This window comes from Chaetodon trifascialis, chromosome 10, assembly GCF_039877785.1.
Source record: "Chaetodon trifascialis isolate fChaTrf1 chromosome 10, fChaTrf1.hap1, whole genome shotgun sequence".
NCBI classification, from domain to species: Eukaryota; Metazoa; Chordata; class Actinopteri; order Chaetodontiformes; family Chaetodontidae; genus Chaetodon; species Chaetodon trifascialis.
The window spans coordinates 6724279-6743012 of NC_092065.1; the positions used below are offsets into that span (position 1 = coordinate 6724279).

The 18734-nt window shown below is 42.6% G+C and overlaps 1 protein-coding gene across 6 annotated transcripts in view; it reads right to left on the bottom strand.

Annotated features, from left to right (window-relative positions):
* Window positions 1-18734, bottom strand: part of srpk2 (SRSF protein kinase 2) — a 71102-nt gene that overhangs the window by 7586 nt on the left and 44782 nt on the right. For 3 of the 6 annotated variants that reach the window (XM_070972189.1, XM_070972186.1, XM_070972188.1), the window contains 11 exons: window positions 16910-17061; window positions 14727-14835; window positions 12121-12208; window positions 11587-11674; window positions 11380-11486; window positions 10163-10328; window positions 8244-8269; window positions 7009-7330; window positions 5112-6047; window positions 1965-2065; window positions 31-138 (listed from right to left, as the gene is read on the bottom strand). In XM_070972189.1, coding sequence (XP_070828290.1) covers window positions 31-138; window positions 1965-2065; window positions 5112-6047; window positions 7009-7330; window positions 8244-8269; window positions 10163-10328; window positions 11380-11486; window positions 11587-11674; window positions 12121-12208; window positions 14727-14835; window positions 16910-17061 — 2203 coding nt within the window. Of the gene's footprint in view, window positions 1-30; window positions 139-1964; window positions 2066-5111; window positions 6048-7008; window positions 7331-8228; window positions 8270-10162; window positions 10329-11379; window positions 11487-11586; window positions 11675-12120; window positions 12209-14726; window positions 14836-16909; window positions 17062-18734 lie in introns of all 6 variants that reach the window. The other 3 variants (XM_070972185.1, XM_070972184.1, XM_070972187.1) reach the window with 1 other exon arrangement.

Sequence of the window (18734 nt, forward strand, 5' to 3'; positions counted from 1 at the left end):
ATATAAATATATATATGTATGTGTTCTCACCATGCAGGCAGTACTCCAGATGTCTGCAGGGGTGCTGTAACCAGCTCCTATCAGGACTTCAATGGAACGGTACTGTCTCGTCTGGATGTCCTCTGTAAAGTGCTTGTGCTGTACAGAGAAGAGAAGAGAAGAGAAGAGAAGAGAAGAGAAGAGAAGAGAAGAGAAGAGAAGAGAAGAGAAGAGAAGAGAAGAGAAGAGAAGAGAAGATGAAAATGAAAATTAATTACTGTAAGTTTGTAATATTTCTTAGTATACAAATATACAGCATTACCAATCGTCAATAAAACAACTTCCCTGAGTTTGTTTTTGTGTTTTTTTTTAATTAATTGCCTGATTAAATCCCATTCACCTTTTGTCTTTGAAAATGTAACCTTATGCAAAGCATCTGAAGCACAAGCTGAGAAAAAAAAATCCAAATGAACTTAACTTCCTATCTAAGACCAGTCTACAAGCTGATCCTGACAGGCAGCTGTAAACACAACATACTGTCGTGGAACTCTCTAGTTATTGTTATACCTCTCCTCTTCCTCGTCTTCTTCCTTACAGGAAGATTAAAGGAGAGCTTTAATATCAGTGCTGGGCAGAGGTGGTGCTACAAGTAGCAGCATTACTAGGTTACACTACATTTCTCAGTAGCGTCGCTGTTTCCTGAATGAAGTAGCTGTTCGGTAGCTGAGCTTTTTCCAAAGCATTTCTGAAGCTCAAACTCAGCCTGAAATAAAACTGCTAAGGATCAGTAAGTGACTCCAACGCCATACGCTGACGTGCATGTGCAGCCGACAGATGCACTTCCATATGACGTGACATCACGGACCAATCTTTGGACTCATGCCTACAACGTTTCTGCTGCAGGGGAATACAGACACGCCAGCTTGAGTTTCCTTGATGGAAATATGACAGAGAACGAGGACAGAGAGGAACTGATCCAGAGGGAGTCGGGATCTCTATTCTTTCTCTGCAGCTGTTTGAGTGGAGTTATTCAATTTTGAGTTAACAGTTTGTCCAGCAAATGCACCCGAGACTAAACTGAGCATACCCAATGAAGCACAGGTGCGCACGCACACACACACACACACACACACACACACACACACACACACACAAAAACACAGATGAACATGCACACGCTCTCATCACCTGCTTTTTGTTATGATGTGGAGCACATGCTTGTTTGTTTTGGAGCAGCGAGAGCAAACAGCACAGCTTATTGTTTAATTAGCAGTTTGACTGACAGCTTTATTGATCACTGACATAGCAAGTGAAGTTTGCTTCAATGTGGTGAAACTATTTTTGACATTTCTCTGGAGGCAATGCAGAGTAACCGGTAGCTTAGCTCTCTACACCAGTAGCTTGCCCAACACTCTTTAAAATATCTGAATCTCAGAGACTGTGAGACCCACAGCAACCACCCCCCCCAGAGCTCAGTCTCTAATGGTGCTGTTCTCACCACGTGTACGTTTTGGTTAATAATTCAGAGGAAGTTCGAGAAGCTGTGTGTCCATCCACAAAAATCTCAGTGGGAAAAGTGCTGGGTAGAAAAAACAAAACAATAAAACTGCAATCCAGAGAGAGGCCGCACATGGGATTCACAGCTTCTTTTAATTTCATGAGCAGTGTTAAAGTGCTCCAACTTTACTCCTAAGTAACTAAATGAATGTTTGATTATTTTATCGCATATTTTGTGAGCAAATGATTGGAAGTTTGTGCAAAGCACTTTTAAATTACTGTACATTTGTGCATCTGTTTAGATTAATTTATTTTTATATTTTCCTTAAAAAAGGGTATCTTGACACCCATGAATGTGATTAGATGCCATTGGTCATTATTCCATACCTATCTGTCATTGCTCCCTGTGACTATTTGCCTGAGGAAGACCTGCAGTTCATCAAAATGTTCAAATCCAGTCATATTAAAGCCAAGATACTGTGTCTTACCACCCAGCAGGCATTTCCAAGATCAGCGATTTTGACTCGTATGAACTCAGCGTTGCGCGGGTCTAGAGGGTTGATGAGGAGATCTGCAGCTCTGGCCCTGACTGGGAGGGGATGAAGTGAGGAAGAAGAGCGTTAACACAAAGTGGAAGTAGAGATGAGGAGTTCACTCACTCCAGTGCACCGACAGACATTTACTTTAGAGTCTTCAGATGTTTAGCAAGGAATCCAAATACAAGAAAGTTGGTCCTAAATTAATTCATTTAGGCTTTGATTTAGCTGGAAAACAGACTTTATGTGGTGTTTGCAATTAAGGTAACTTTTGTTTAAAATTTTAATTTAACTTAAGACAAGAGCTCTTATCACTCAAAGGTCTGCATCTGACTTTTATTCAAAGCAATTGGCCATAAGTCATTTCATAAACATCACATCTCTCGTGATTGGTCCAGCATGAAAATGAGACAAGCCTCCGACGGTTAGTCCATATTTATTTCTGACTCAAACATGTTCTTACAATTACACTGACTCATTCTGTATCAATTTATCTGGAAACCCCCTGCAACAACACACAACACTGTCTCCAGCAGTTAACGTCGCCATGACATTAAGACCACATTCATCTGGGGAGAGGACCGCTGTGAATGATCTCCAGCAACACCGTATTTTCAACGCCAGCAACAACTTATTGATCGACAGAAAACGTATTTCAAAATAGAAAACGTTCCACTTCATAATGTACTGTGATCAACTCATAACACGAGGTGTGGCAGGGGTCCTCAACTCCTTTTTTTTCTTTAGTAATGGTATTTTATGAGTCTATATCAGTGTGAATAGACACCTGAAAAACATGTAAAATCCACAATGAAAACTAGATACTGAACTAGAAAAGACTTCAGTGTTCCATATAAAATCCACAGTTCAGCTACCAATGAACAAGTCCTTATCTCAACTAAACACTCCTTTTATGGGACTCAATAAAACAGTTGGACAATGAAAATGAACCCAAGTGACGCCTCTTGCGTCTAACAGACAATCTTTGTGATTTGATTTGTGATGTGGGTTTATGTTAGAATGGGTGAACTGAAAATTACGCACTTTTTTCAGTACAGAACCCAAAGTTTAATTGACATTGAATTAGGCCTTATCTGAACCAAACACTCCTCTTCAGGATCCCAGAAAGCAAACAATAACACTCTCCTAGAGGCTCAATACAACAGTTGGCCAACAAAAAGAAACCCAAGTGACGCCTCTTGCATTGACTAAATAAGCTTTGTGATTCTCTGTGACTGTCAGTAGAGTGGGTGAATTATGAATTATGGACTTTTAGGCTCGTTGCCAGTGGTTTGCAAGCCAATCAACAGTCACTCTCCGGGCAGACTGGACCTTTTCTACTGGTGAGTAACATTAGATTTGCCCATTTTCTGAATTCATTAACATTCTGCAGGTCAGATGGGTGACCCGCAGGCCGCCAGTTACGATATGGACTGGGTCCAGGTTGACTTGCTGTTCGGTCCAGGTGTGGACTTTAAGAATCCCTGGTTTTGGGAGATGTGACCCTAGAACTGACCCTAGAACTGGAAAGTCCAAATTGTTGATAATAAACTGAACACTGTGGGTGGATGAGTGATGCTGGTGGTGACTCATTAATAAGACACAGAGGCGATATCTGGAGACTAAAACATAATAATGAGCAACTGGATTATGTTACCAGTTAGCTACTGTATTACATAAGATAAAGAATCAAAACACAGTGATGGTTATTCATATTCTGCTGATCCGTTACCTCACCTAAGATCTAAATTAACTCTAATTATGATTCTGTTTTCCTTTCCTTTATTTATCCAAGTGAAATTCTCATTTACATGTAGATTAAAATTTCCTTTTCAGTCGAGACCTTGGCAAGAAGGAAGCATAAATCAGGCAGCATTAAATAATCTGTTGATTTAATATGTAAGAAATCTGATTAGTACAGATGAAACGTACTGACAGGCAGTATCCACTTTATATTGTGAGCTTATTGCATATCCTTTCCATATCTTAAAACACATTTTTCATCATGGATTATGAAGCCCCAAAGTGTTCAGCATTCTAAATAAAAAAGATATTATGATATACATCATCCCATGAATAAGAACATAAATGAACTAATTATGTGTGACATACTTGTGATAAAGAAATTCTTAAAATTCAACCCATTAGTACAAAATGTTATTTTCATTATTAGTCGTATTCTTATAATAAGCTGTTATATTTGAATTAATTTCCTGAAAGATATGTTCATATAAACACAATTTATTCAAGTGATTATTTACCTCTTATACCACTGATGAGCCACTCAATTCTGATTGGCTGGAAGGATTAACTGTTAGTAAGCATACAGTGTAACTGGACACCGACAGGAATAGTCGGTCTCAGCTAAAGAGCTTCCTGCAAGGCTTATTTGTGTATCCAACATCACTGGAAAAAGGATGAATAGGTTCTCAGTGATTTACAATGTGTCTGATATGTGTTTGTGAGTAAATTTGGACATCCAATCAACTAATGCTAAGAGGAGGAGGGAAAAGGACATAAACAGAGGATCTGAACAGTGTTAGCAATGGCGACGCTGGTAGCCTGCATCAAAGGCACAGACCAAAACCACACAGGGAATGAAAGAAAGAAGAAAGAAGTGGAGAGATAAGGTAAGAATGATGGAGTGAGACAGCGACAGAGAGGGCTGCTGATGCTGAGCTACACATAAAGGCTTGAAAGTGGACCGTATTACTTCACGAACAGCTGGGAGCTGAACAGCACTGCTGGCTTAAGTTCAGACGGCAGAGCAGCTGAAGGAGCATGACGGGTCAGAATAGAAAGGGATACAGGGTGTGAAAAATATAGGTGTTGAGATCAGCGTTACAGCGTGAGGGTTAAATGAGCTGAGAGGGAGTTTAGCTGGAATAGAAATAAAACAGCAGAGGACTAAGAGTCAGTGGAGCAGCTGCTGGATGGCACTCATGTCACTTTGGGGAAAACGTAAAAAACATACAGCTTGTCATACTGAACACTTTGGGGCTCCATAATGGATTTTTTGAGTTAGTAAATCAGCATTTATGTGTGAAAATAATCTTTTTGTGGATGTAAATCAGTGGATGTCCAGCAACCATGTCTTACCTTTGGGTGTGTCTCCTGTGCTCGAGGAAGACACAGTGCGACTGCGGTCAGCGGTGGGGCTGTTGGGTGACGGGCCTGCTCCAAGGTCTGCCATCCCAACAGAAATGGGGTTTCCCGGCACTGGATCCAGGGGCAGGTCGGGGAAGAGGGGCATCATGAGCCGATCTCGGTCGCTGGAGCCGTTGGTCAGGCCCGGTTCGGCCAGCTCACCATTATACATCTCGTATCCAGAGCTGAGAGAGTTGTCCCTGTCCGTGTAGCTGAGCTCGGACTCCACCAGGGGGCAGAGGAGCGGCTCGGGGGTGGGCGAGGGAGGTGGAGGGGTGCCAGGGTTCGGTTTCAGTCCCTCAGATCCCAACAAAACGTGACCGTTGGTTTTGGCCGAGTAGCTTTTGTTGTTGTGGGGTTTGATGGGGGGGGAGGTGGTGTCCGTGAGGAGCTCCGTGGTCGTGTCGTCATCCTCGTCTTCCTCGTCCTCATCCTCCTCCTCGTCCTCATCCTCCTCCCCCTCTTGCTCCTTTGACTCCTCTTCCTCTACCGCTGCCTCCTCCTCCGTTTTGCTCTCACTCTTTGGCTCCTCTGTCTCATTCTTCTCTTTTTCAATCTCTTTCTCTTCCTCCTCCTCTTCCTCCTCTACCTTCTCCTCCACCTCCTCTTCCTCATTCTCACCATCTTCTCCTTTTAATCCCTCCTCCTCCTCCTCCTCCTCCACCTCCTCGTCCTCTCCCTCTGCCTGTGTTGCATCTCCATTACCTTCTTCTGTGGCGGGGGGAACGGGGGTATCTTTTTCAACAGCAGACGTGGGGTCTTCCTCCTCCTCCTCTTCCTCCTCCTCCTCCTCCTCTTCCTCTTCCTCCTCCTCCTCTTCCACCTCCTCATCGGGGTCGTCATCAGTGATGCGGGGTGCCTCGCTCTGCTCCTGGGGAGGCGCTGCGCCTAACATGGACAGAGGACAAGAAAAACAGTCAAAAGAGGAAGTGGGTGGGAAGGAGATATAATCAAAGGCAGTGTAGGCAGTGAGGAAAACAGCATGAAAGGAGAATAAAGATCGGGAAGGAGGCAAAAGAGAGAATAGGAGAATGAAGGAGAGGGAAGGGTGGTGAGACAGAGGGTGGAGGAGGGAGACGGCGAAAGACTGATTTTTTTTTGTGAATCAGCCTAGCCTCCATACACAGTGGGACTAGCGTGGGCCGACTAGTTGGAGCCAATCCACCTCCTATTCATTCACAGACAGAGCGCACAAACCTGCATGCAGATACTCACACGCCCTCATGCTGCAGATCTGTAAAAGCCAGCTTTGCTTTCAAATCAGCTCTCCAGATGCTTGCGACCTGAATGCAGTAAAAACTGCAAGATAACCTAAATATGGTGCTTCCTTCACAGTGCATTTCCCTTAAAGAAAGAGAGGACTGCACCGTGCTGTTTAAATCAATAATGAATGCCTCAGCTTCAAGTATGTTAAACAAACTAAAAATAACAAACTGGCGACTTTAAATGAATGCAAATACGCTTGGATTCCTACAAGGAGACAAGACAGGATAAGCTTTTTGAAGCTGACACCAATACCAACATTTTCAGACTCCAACAGAGAATATGTTATTTTTTTACATTTCACGAGGCTAGCCTGAAAGCCAGATGGAAATGCCAATTTGTTTCAGTTAAAAATGAAGGAAAATGGCAATTAAGCTCAGTTTTGCTGAACAAATAAGAGATGGAAGCACTCAGTGAAGACAAAGACTGAATGTGAAAACACCTGGACCACCAGGACTGGTCTGAAATACATATTTGTCAATGATCAGATCACGTGTTTCATGCTCTGTTTACCACATTAAGCGTATTTATTCTGTATCTGTATCTGTGTAACCCTCGTCACTCAACCTGGGGAAAAATCACTCACATGTATGATTAGTCAACCTGATGGGCCTCTCTCCTCCCTCCTCCTCCTCCTCCTCCCCATCCTCCTCATCCTCGTCATCCTCGTCACTCTCTCCCAGGGCCATGCTGGGGCCCAGCTGTGGCGGCGGCGGCGGCTGCTGCAGCGGCGAGGACAGGTTGTGTTCACACTCCCCTTTCTCTCCCCCTTCTCTGGCTCTCTCCTCCTTCTTCTCGGCTTCTCTCTCCAGGGCTTCGATCTCAAGCATCCGTCTCTCCAGCAGCTCCGCCTGCCGCTTCTGTTTTTTCTTCAGCTTCTTCTTCTTGTTCTTGGAGATCTTCCCCACCTGGGTCACAAAAACAGGACAAGAGAGGAGGAGGGAGAGTCACGGGGGAGGCAAAAGCACAAATGAATAGGAGGTATTCAAGGAGTGAAAAGTCTGGATATGTATTTGGATGGTGGGTTATGATTTATAAGTGATGTCCACTATCATGTCCACTATATCGGTCTCAAAATGTTGTGATTTTTATTTTTTTAGCAGCTGAAACGAAGGATCATGTGTTCATTTATAGGTTAATTAAATTCTCCTACTTCTTAAAAGCCTTGAAAACCACCTTCATACTCCAAACACACAATTTTCTGCCAGATTTAGAGCAATTTTGGTTATTTTAAGAGCAGGAGTGGGCAGGACTTAGCTGTAAAAAGGTGCACCAATCAGGATTTAGCAACATTTGAGTCACTCTCCTGAGAGTTGTGAGGCTCTTGTTACAGCTGTCAATCAAATCTGATCAACCCACATCCACACGGTCCTGATGACACAGATTAGTAGAGCTTTGGAGTGATAAACTCCTAATAAATTATGTCTGAGGATGATTGTTGCTCATTTTCTCAGAAATATTTCATGTTATAAAGAGATCACAAACATATGAAAAGTTGACATTTTGGACACGAATGATCACCGGACAGTTACAGTATGTCAACAAATAGTTTATTTTCATTAGGTTTCTCTGGCAGGGACACGCAAAGAAACCAATTTCTAATTTTACTGCAACTCGTACAGTATTCCTGAACAATTAAAGGGCTTGGAGCTCAGAAAGCAGCTTAAAAAAACTACAAATAAACTAGCTATCATAAAGATCACATTGAACAGTGTGAGAGGCTGTATGTACTTTGTTTCTGACTTCATGTGTGTGTGCGTGTTTATGTTTGTGTGTGTGTGTGCATTCCTCTCATTTCATACTCACATCTGTTGTACTCACCGGTTTGAGCTGAGGGGCTGTGCTAACTGACAAACAGAAAGAAAAACAACAACAATCAGAGGTTTCAAAGTGTCACCGCCATCTATCTGTCGAGTTCACGCTACGTTCAATACTGCTACTCGTCTGGAAAGGGAAATCATTAGGCTGCCTTTGTGGATCTGATACATACAGAATCTGTAGATGAAGCGAGAGGATTACAAACAAATGGAGAAAAGGATGTTTCACACTCCCACAGCCTTATTCGCTAGTCCCAGATCCATAACATTAATGTTTTTCCCTTCTCTTGTCTGAGGCTCTTATATAGCACAGCATTCGCTCAACTGAATCATCTGACACCAATCAAAATTTGAATAGTAAACCTGGAGAGAGGTACAGTAAAAATGTATACAAAAAATAATAAGTCCACACATACCTGCAAATGAAAAACCACAATAAATCTCAATAAAACACAAAAAATCCAAAGAATGTTGCCATTTTTGTGCTATAGCTTCAATCCAGCAGAAGTAAGTCAAATATTTTTTGATAAAGCCCATTCGCTTATGTTAATGACAATTAAACATCTTATTTATTTTGTCTCTCCTGATTCTGTCACCACAGAGACCGCCAGTTTTGACACTTGATGGTTTAGTTCCTGACTTTAATTGCTTAGAAATGTAAGCAGTATAATTGGTTACCCCGAGGCTCAAAACGTCTCCTTTGGCTGATGCAAGCAATTGACAGCTCGTGGGGGGTTCACGAGGAGGACAGGGTTCATGTCGAGTTTGTCAAGGCGGTTTTTCTAGAAGTTGGTTTTTTTTTCAGTGGAGGAACTTGGTGACAGGAGATGAAAGAGCAAGAAATGTCTCTGCGTGGCACAAAAAAAAGCGAGAAACTGAGGAGGTACAAAAAGGCTTTTGTGTGAATCCTCTTCTGTACTGAGCACTTTAATATTAAACACCATCATTTACAGGGAAAAAATGATTACATTATTGATGATTCATGGTATATTTGCATTTACTCCTGTATTAATACCATTTTCAAATCAGGAATATAAGCTGTTACCCTACAACATGGACTGTAAGCTTCCCATTTTACTTAAAATCAAAATTTTGATGAAGAAATAAGTAATAAAACACTAAACCAACAGACTTCACTGCATGCTGGGTTTTTGTGGAGCTACTGTATACTGCTGCCAGATAGGTATTATGGCAAAAAGTTCAGGTTTGCTTTGTTTTTTCTTTCACTTTCAAGTACAGTAAATGCTAATTTGGTAGTACAGTTCAAGGAAAAAGGAAACAAATCCAAAACAATAAATATTATTATTGGCTTTCTTGCTTAGAGTTAGTGAAGAAGACCGACCACTCTCATGTCTGTTTGCTAAATAAGAAGCTACAGCCAGTTAGCTTAGCTTAGCAAAAAGACTGGACATAAAGGGGAAACAGTTAGCCAGACTCTCTCTGAAGGGAACAAAACCTGCACTTCTTAAGCTCATTAATTTAAATGTTATATCTTGTTTGTTTAATTTGTAAGAATAAGAGTAAAAGTTGGGATTTTACATAAGGTTATGCGCTTGACTATTTCTTGACCAAGCGCAGGGACTTCCTGGCTAGCTGCTTCCCCTGTTTCCAGTCTTTATCCTAAGCTGACTGACTGCTAGCAGTAGCTTCATATGAAACAGACAGATACGAGCATTTGCAGCATACATTTACATCTACACGCTGCATACAGATATACTTTCGCTCTTACATACACTCTCTGATGCCTCTATTTACAAGACACACATACACACTTTTTTTTAAGTACATCTCGCATTGCCTCTGCCGATGTGACCATGTTTTCCTGTTGGAGAGGGTTACTGATGTTCTCATCTAACTCTCAGACCTCCCAAAATGTTGAACTATTTCCTTTAAAACACACAGTGTGAGTTTTATTGCATCTACCTGCTGATCCAGACGGTGGGGGGGCCCCAGCTTTCTGCCATTCGGTTGCCTCCATGGCCATACGCCGAACAAAGGCGTCGTCCACGCACATCAAGATGTTTTCTGGCTTGATATCCGTGTGGATGATTTTACATTTGGTGTGGAGGTAGTCCAGACCCTGAAGGACCTACAAACACATTCAGATAAACAGACACAGATTTTATTACTGAAAAACATGCTCACACTCGCTGTTCAGGCGCGCACACACTCAAAAGAATGCAGTCGAAGCCTCTTGGCCAGTTCATCTCTCCTTCTCTATCTCTCTCCCTTTCATCCTCAGAGCCAAATTAGCCATTCTTCTAATGCTCTGCATTCTCTGAGGGCGCAGAGGAGAGGCTGTTGATGTTTTTGTTTCACAGTTTCTCTCATTTGTTTCTGTCCAGAGGCTTTGAGATTGAAGCGGGGAACAGTCTCGTTTTCTGCTCATCTTCGGCCTTCGAGAGGCGGCGGGCTGGCAGCGGCTGAAATGGCTCAACAACTTCACATGCTCATCAGGTGGCTGGGGGGAAAATGCCTGAAAGCCGTCTAAGGATGGCAGTGGCACTGAAGTGTGAAGTGTGAAGTGCACAATAGCATGCGCTGTATGAGTAAGCCTGAGTATTTGGTATGAATTTTGCTGCCTGACTCTGTCTCTTGCTCTTTATGCATTATAGTTCTTCATCCAGTTTATTCTGTCTTTCTCTGAGTCAGTCTTTTGTAGTCTTTCAAGCAGTATTTGGACATAGAAACTGAACAAGTTGTGATGTTTCCTTAACCACCTCCTCCTCCTGATAGATAGATGTACTATAAGTGTCAGTACTACAATACATGCTTCACAGTTCCTGATTTCCAGAGCTTTAGAAAAGATCAAAAGACCCATACAGTATAATGTTATGAAAGAGGCAGACATAGACAAGTGTGTCTATGTCCAGATGGTGGTCAGGAGAGAGAGGGACACTGTCTCACTGTCTAACATGCTTGACTTGACAGAATCAGAAGCACCACTGAAGCTGAAATTGTAAACTTTGCCATATGACATACCTAAGCTTTTGTATGTCTCAGGAAAAAATTCTCACTTGCAGATGAATTCAGTGAAAAGCTGGACAGGTGTGTGTGTGTGTGTGTGTGTGTGTGTGTGTGTGTGTGTGTGTGTGTGTGTGTGTGTGTGTGTGTATGTGCGCATGCATGTGTGTCCTTACCTGTCTGATAATGCTCTTGACACATGGCAGCGGCAGACCTTGGTAGTTGGATTTAATAATCCACTTCAGCAGGTGGTGACCTAGCACCTCAAACACCATACACACATCTGGGATGGAGAGTCAAAGATTCACATTATCATATCTCTGTCACTCACAAACACACACGCACGCATGCACGGACGCACGCACGCACTGTGATAGGGATACGTATGCCGTTGACTCCAGAGATCTTGAAGTCATCTATCAGCTGAACCACCATGTCCTTGTTGGGGTCGCTAGGGTCGCTCTCTCTCACCTGCAGGACAAGACGAGAATGAGATGAAGCAAACGTGACAGGAAGGAGGAACAGAAGATGAAGGACAGACAGTGGATAAAAACAAAGACTACTGAAGGAAACAGGCTAATGGATAAGAGGAAGAATGGTAAAGGAAAGAGAGAAGAAGAGTGGGATGAGGACTAGAGAGGTGAGGACAGGAAGAGATCAAGGGAGATGGATGTGGGAGACAGAGATGCTGAAAAATTGATTCAAAGATGACTGTCCTCTGAAGCCACCATGCAAGATGAATGACCAGAGTATCTTCAGTGTTTCTTGTTAACAGAGAAATGGGGGGGGGGGGGGGGGTAAAGGGAAAAATGGAGCAGAGGGATAAATAAGTAACAAAAGAAGAAACAAAAGGACAAAGAAGGATGAAACGAATACGATTGCCAAACACTTGAATGTCAAACTAATCAGATTCTCACACATCGCAGCAGTTTGATCTCATCCAGGGCAGTCTCCGTGTAATGCTGGGCGCTCTTCACCACCTTCATCGCCACAAAGTTCTTCACTCTGTAAAGACACACATGAATGCTGTCATTTCAGTTCATACTGACGCACACACACCGATGGGCCAGGAGCACTGATTAATGTCAAAGATGTAAAATGTCCCTCACCATGCCTTTATTACACCTTTGCTCAGCCATCGTTCACACTGCCCACACTGGAAATGCAAATGTGGCTATGGAGCATCTTAGAACAGAACAGTAATGCTAACAGTAGAAGTCAATCAAAATTCGAACCTGCTGCACAACTGTGCTTAATTCACCAGGTGTTTTCAGCTATCAGGTGGTGTCTGAGCCTCCCTTTCAAAGAGCAACTGAACCTTTGACAAACATATCGTATCATTTCCCATATATGTGAGGGAGGAGTAAACTGATAATACACCAAAAACACACTTTTTTAGCCTCCTCATAGCCCGTATTTACACATGCATGCTGTGTTGTGTGTTGTAGGGATCCATCAATATGACTTCTTCTCTCCCTCAGTCTGAAACCTACACTCAAGGTATCTGCTGATATCAAGTACCTCCTGTGTATAATACCTGTGCTGTTTCATCTTGGAACTCATTAAGGTTCATCTTAGTTAAGGTAAGACAAGGAGATAATCATATCATTTCTCAACAATAACGAATAAATGAATGGATTTTATCTGAGAGTCCTGCCATCTCGAGGCCAACCCCTCGTGGACACCTTTAACAAGACATTAATATTTACAGTACAAAACAAAACAGCAAAGTGGTGACATTCAAATACCATCCTTATTTTTAGGGTTGAGCATTTTTTAATTATTCTGAGTCAGCGATGAGTCAGCAGGGCGCTCGGTGACTCAATGAATGTAACTGCTAAAACAATGAATTTTAGAATGACATTAATGAAGAAACTGTGTTGAATGCAGATCGGTCACATCTGTCAGATACAATCCAGCGTATCAGATCGGTGCATCCCCTGCTGTGCTTCTTACTTTATGACACTGTCAAAAAATACAACCAGTACTGCAATGATGAGTTTAGAATTGATGATCAGCAGCAATTATTTGTTCACGTCAGTTATCAGAAATGACAAAATAACCTGGTTCTGCTTCATAAATGTGATGATTTGCTGCTTTTCACTGTTACTAATGGTTTTAGACAGGCTGTAGCTTATTTGTTTACTCTTTTACCTTTATTAGCAGACTGTTGCAGGCACCAGGAGCAGCTATTATAACACAATACAAACAATGCATAAAAAGTATGTGGGAAGTAATGCAAATGGAAATCTACCAAAATCATTAAAACCTGCAATAACAGAAAACAAGCCGCGAACACACTGACATTATCATCAATTTTTATGCAGATACGATGAACTTTTCAAACAGTTGCTTATTTACATATGCAGCAGACGCAGAGTGACATGAGCAGTCATTTGGAGTTGTGTCTCTGGCCACTGATTAAATATGGATACGCAACTGAACATTTGCTGTCTTTTAGCTCTGGTTTTGGTCTCTACCGTCTCCTGAGGGAAATATGTGGCTCTTAACTGCTAAAGGCTCCATTATGCTCACCAGCTAGTCGCTAACTGTGGGTTGTTTAAGCTTTTTAGTGAAAACAGCTGCTTGCTGTGGCCCAAAACGACACTACTGTATGAGAGCCGTGAGACTGAACCAAAACGTAAAGCTGTGAGCCAGACGACTGAACAATGAGCTGAAACTCCGAAGAGAGCTTCTGATTCAGGCATTGCTCTGATGTGAATTCATGTGTAAATTATGAATGTTGGAACAGTTGCAACAGTTGAAACAGAGAAGACAACACGACTCTTAACACCGACACTCTGAATATAACCGACGGTCACTGACACCCTTGCCATATTTGTCAAGGACGGTGACTGCGCGCTCACTACTTTACGACCACCATTAGTATAATTAACACCTGACACGAGTAAATGAGATTGTGTGTGAGAGTCAGTGAAAGGTGACACGGGGTTGATGATACCGTCATCCATCCACCCAGGTTGCCACGTGAACACAGAAACAACACTATAGCGCAAATGGATGGCTGGGTGGTGGGGTGGTGTCGGTTGCAACCGTCGTAGAGGTGATGCGCCAGATCCTGTCAACAGGTGCATGTGTGGTGTGTGTGGTTTACTGTATGTACATGTGTGTGTGAGAGCAAGGTGAAGTGAAGGACTGCAAGGCTTTGTGTGGATGTGTGTGTATGAACTTGTGTTTTCTGGGTCATGTCATGTCTGTGGTATGTGTGTGCATGTATCCTGTGAGTCTATATGCATGAGCCTAAGGACATAAATCTGTTTACAGTCACATTATGGAGACTTGTCTTCCTTAAGGGGACAAAAAGCAAGTCCCCACATCTGAAATCATTACATTTTAGGGTGCAGACTGGGGTTAGGGTTCGGGTTAACGTTAATGAATCTAAGTCTGTGTAATGGAAACATGCCTGTGTGTGTGTGTGTGTGTGTGTGTGTGTGTGTGTGTGTGTGTGTGTGTGTGTGTGTGTGTGTGTGTGTGTGTGTGTGTGTGTGTGTGTGTGACTCACTGTATGTCCCAGCATAGCCATACGGTGGAGAAGTGGCCCCATCCCAACTTCCTGATCACATGGTACCTCCCGTTGAACAAATCCCCGATCTTCACCGGATGGTACCCTCCTGAGAGAGATAAAGAGAGGGAGATGAAGGTTACAGGCGCCTGTTAACCAGGCAATGACATGAAATCCATTAGTGAGTAGGAAGTGGAGGGAGAGCAGCAGCGAGGGAGGGAGGTCAAACAGACAGAAAATGAGACAGGAGAGAAGCGTTGTGGATTAATAAAAAAAGGAGAAGCAGGGGAAAGTAAAGCACAAACATTTGCAGCGGCAGGCAGCATCAAGTGAAGCTACCACGAATAAATTCCTCCTTAAAGGCTGCATTTCAGACCTCAGAACACTCGAGCAAAAGATAGCCATGAACACGAGAGCTGAAGTGATTCGCTGAACAAAAGGAAACAAACAACATAATCTGCTTCTAAAATGTGAAGATTTGTTGCTCTTCTTATTCCTGAATGATAGTGAACTTTGGATTTTTAACAAATTCTGATGACATTTAATAAGCAACATGAACTGACTCATTAATGAACTGATAGATTCATCGATGATAAAAATAACTGTGAGTTGCTGCCCGAGGGAATAGCACACATTGTTTAGTCTTGAGCAAATATGAGTTGTCTTGAATAAATACAAATAATACAGCACTGTACACTTAAAGGCCTCTCCCAGATAAGAATGTACTGTATGCAAATCTGTGCATGTGTTTTGCCTGCTGACAGTTTTGTCCTGGAGAGTCAGAAACATGAAAATAGTTCAGATGAACAAATTAAACATTGTTCAAAAGCACCAAGTTGCTTATCTTGCAACCAGAGTGCAATATAAAACAGCATGCACATACAAGCAACATGCAAGAAAAAAACATCTAAACGTTGTATGTGCACTGGTAAATACGGTGACTCTATGACAGCATGCTCCAGAATGTTCCATTTCAGGAGAGACCAGGATCATGACTGTAATCAAAGAGGTTCAAGAGCAATAACCGTTTCATTTTATGCATCACTTTTGGGCTTGTGTACAAAAAGGGGCCGCTTGTTAAGAGGTGAAACAAAAAATTAGTCTGTAATTGTTTGTAATGCTTCAACCCGGAGCTGAATATGTTTTCCTAAATGAGACATCAAAATCCTCTTTGTTCTTGCTGCAGTGACACCACCAGCTGGCGAGAGAGTGGTCTCGCTTGCCAGGGTTACATTTGTTGTAGGTGTATTTTATTGAACATAAACTTGTGTAAAATGTGAATTTTAAGTGAAACAGCGCAGAGACACTGGAAGGGTGGGCAGGCCACAAAATGCACACAGAACACTACAAATACTACAGCTACTACTGCTCACTATAATAACAATAATAATAACAGGAATAATAATCTATACGTGTAACTCTTTCAACAAGGTAAACATAGATTATTGGGTTTTTTAAGTTCCGAAGAGCTCACACATAAACAGCTTCATGAGGAGAATCACTTGTTTTTAACAGAAAGACTGAAAAGAAGCCAAAACACACAACAGAGATGTGATCTGTCCTCTTTTTTTTCAGTCTTTCATCTCACCGAAGTGAGATCTGACAGTTCGTCTGTGCTTCTTCCAAAACAACCACACAGAAATCAAGAGTTTTTCTCCAAAACAAGACACAAGCCATCTGGAAAAAAAAAAAAAAAAAAGACTTCATGATGCATTATGGCTTATGATTCAAGACTTTGTGGTATATTTAGAATGGTAACAGCCAAATACGCACACTTTAAAACAGGCTGCACTAGTTTTTCTGACAGATACTGAATGACAAGTGAAGCGTATGCTCTACAGTCTTTACAGAACAGGTGTAGTATTTTGATCCAGAGCTGGTTAATGAAAATGAACCTCTTAGCAGACAGCACAGCCTTTGGCATCCTGAGCCGCCTGCCGCTCCTTTCTAGCAGCAACCAAACAACCTTGAAACGCTGGAGACACAACTATCACGCGTGTCACACTGATGGCTAGAATGACAGCGCTGCAAACTGCACGAGGGCGGAGGGAGAAAAGAGATGCAGACAGAAGCGGGAAGAGGAGACAGGGAAGCCATTGTTGAGCTGTGTACGACAGATGGAGAGAGTGGAAGTAACGGGCGGCCTGGGACAGATGACTGCAGCGTTTGTGGGTCTGTCTGACCTTTGCAGTAGTCTGCGGGGTCCTCCTGCTCCTCATCGTCGGAGCCCAGGATCTCCTCCTCCGGCTCCGGGGGCCCTGCCGGCTCAGGGGGAGGCGGAGGGGGCGGTGGGGGAGGGGGTGCACTCAGCGGGGCTTTCTGCTGGGTCTCAGGCCTGCGAACACAAGAGTGGCATGGACGTCAGGTAACCTATCAGGTAAGTTTTTACTGGAAATCAACCTCACAGCCTCGGCCATTTCACCTCGACATTCTATTTGAATTTCTCGCCGTGACTCACAGCGAGTGCAACTGTAGACTGAGCTTTAAGTGCAGATGACTAACATCAAAAAAATAACTTGTTGATGATTGCCAGCATTCAACAGTGATTCATCCAGGACTAAGTTCATGAAAGCTTTTATAGTCGCTGTTCTGAACACATTGTGTCAGACAGGCCTTCACTGCAGAGGACCAGGAAAGCTCAGGAAGTGACACGTTGCATGTCTGCGTTTGGAATAAATGAAAGCAGAGCTACGCCTGGCATGACCGTCAACAGCATCAACAGTCAGTGTTGCTGAACAGATAAAGAATGAGGCAGCAACTACAGAAACTGACAGAAAGGACGTCAGCAGATCGCGGACATTTTTTAATTTTGTAATACAATAAAAACATCAGAAGTCCACAGCAATATAACACAGAAAAAAAATGAAGAAGGGGCTTGCTGCACACCAATAAAACACAGCTAAGTTATATGTATTCAAGCATTTTCTGCAAGAAGACGGAGCCCAGTTGCAGCACATGCTTGAATAAATAACTATTAGTTTAGGTAACGGAGGACTTTTTTTGGTGTACAACAAACCCTGTTCTACATTTCCGACACAATAGAATCAACAATTCATGAGTAAAAAGTGCAGCGCTTAAGAGCCTGCAAAAACATACAAAAGCCTGATGCATCTACAACCGCTTCTGTCGAGTCAAACCCAAACACAGCTGATATTACTCCAGCTTTCCCTGTAGTCGTTGGAAAAGTATTCAAAAACTGTGTCTTCAACTGCTTTTTAACTATTGCTTTTAAAGGAAAAAAATTATTTAGATAGTCTAAAGAATTAATTGCAAGCTAATGCAACGACAGATTTCAATATATGAGGATTAGAAATTAAGATGTCAGTATGATACATTTGCTATAATGTAATTAAATGGAGTGACTATAAACAGTAATACAGAATTATAATCCAGGCCAAAACGTAGTTGCATGTGGTTCATGGGCTGATGTTGTCTGGAGCCGAGACAGTCAACACCCACCCCTCACCTCAGACAAGAATAAGCAGAAAAAATGGACACCGTCCAAAATCAGACAAAAAAAGCAACTTGGAGAAATGCAGTGCATGAAAAAAAAAGTGTTGTTTGAGGTATTCAAGAAGTGAGACGATGACAAATGACAGAATATAATGACAGATAGAGTTGATCAGACAGTTTTAGGGCTCATGTTCATGGTCAGTCCTTTCAGTTACCAGCCTTCCTCCACTTCCTTTTGCTTGTCTAAAATGGAACTGAGCCCATGAGAGGGGAAGCACAAATAGGCTGCAGAGCTCAGGCCTCCTCTTCCTCCAGGCCTTCGCTGGCACTCTTATCCGGGGTGACTTACAATGATTGATCAGGCGGGGGGTTCGGTGTTTTGCTTTTGGATGCTGCCATGGCACACGTGGCTATTTGCGGAGATTTTGGGAACACGCCTGTAACGTTTCTGTTTTTGGCCGATCCCACCAAACCTCCACGGCAACCTGCCGCTGTGCTGCTTGTGTCAGGACACGGCAAACCATGGTGCTTTTTTTAGCTTGCTATGATAATACT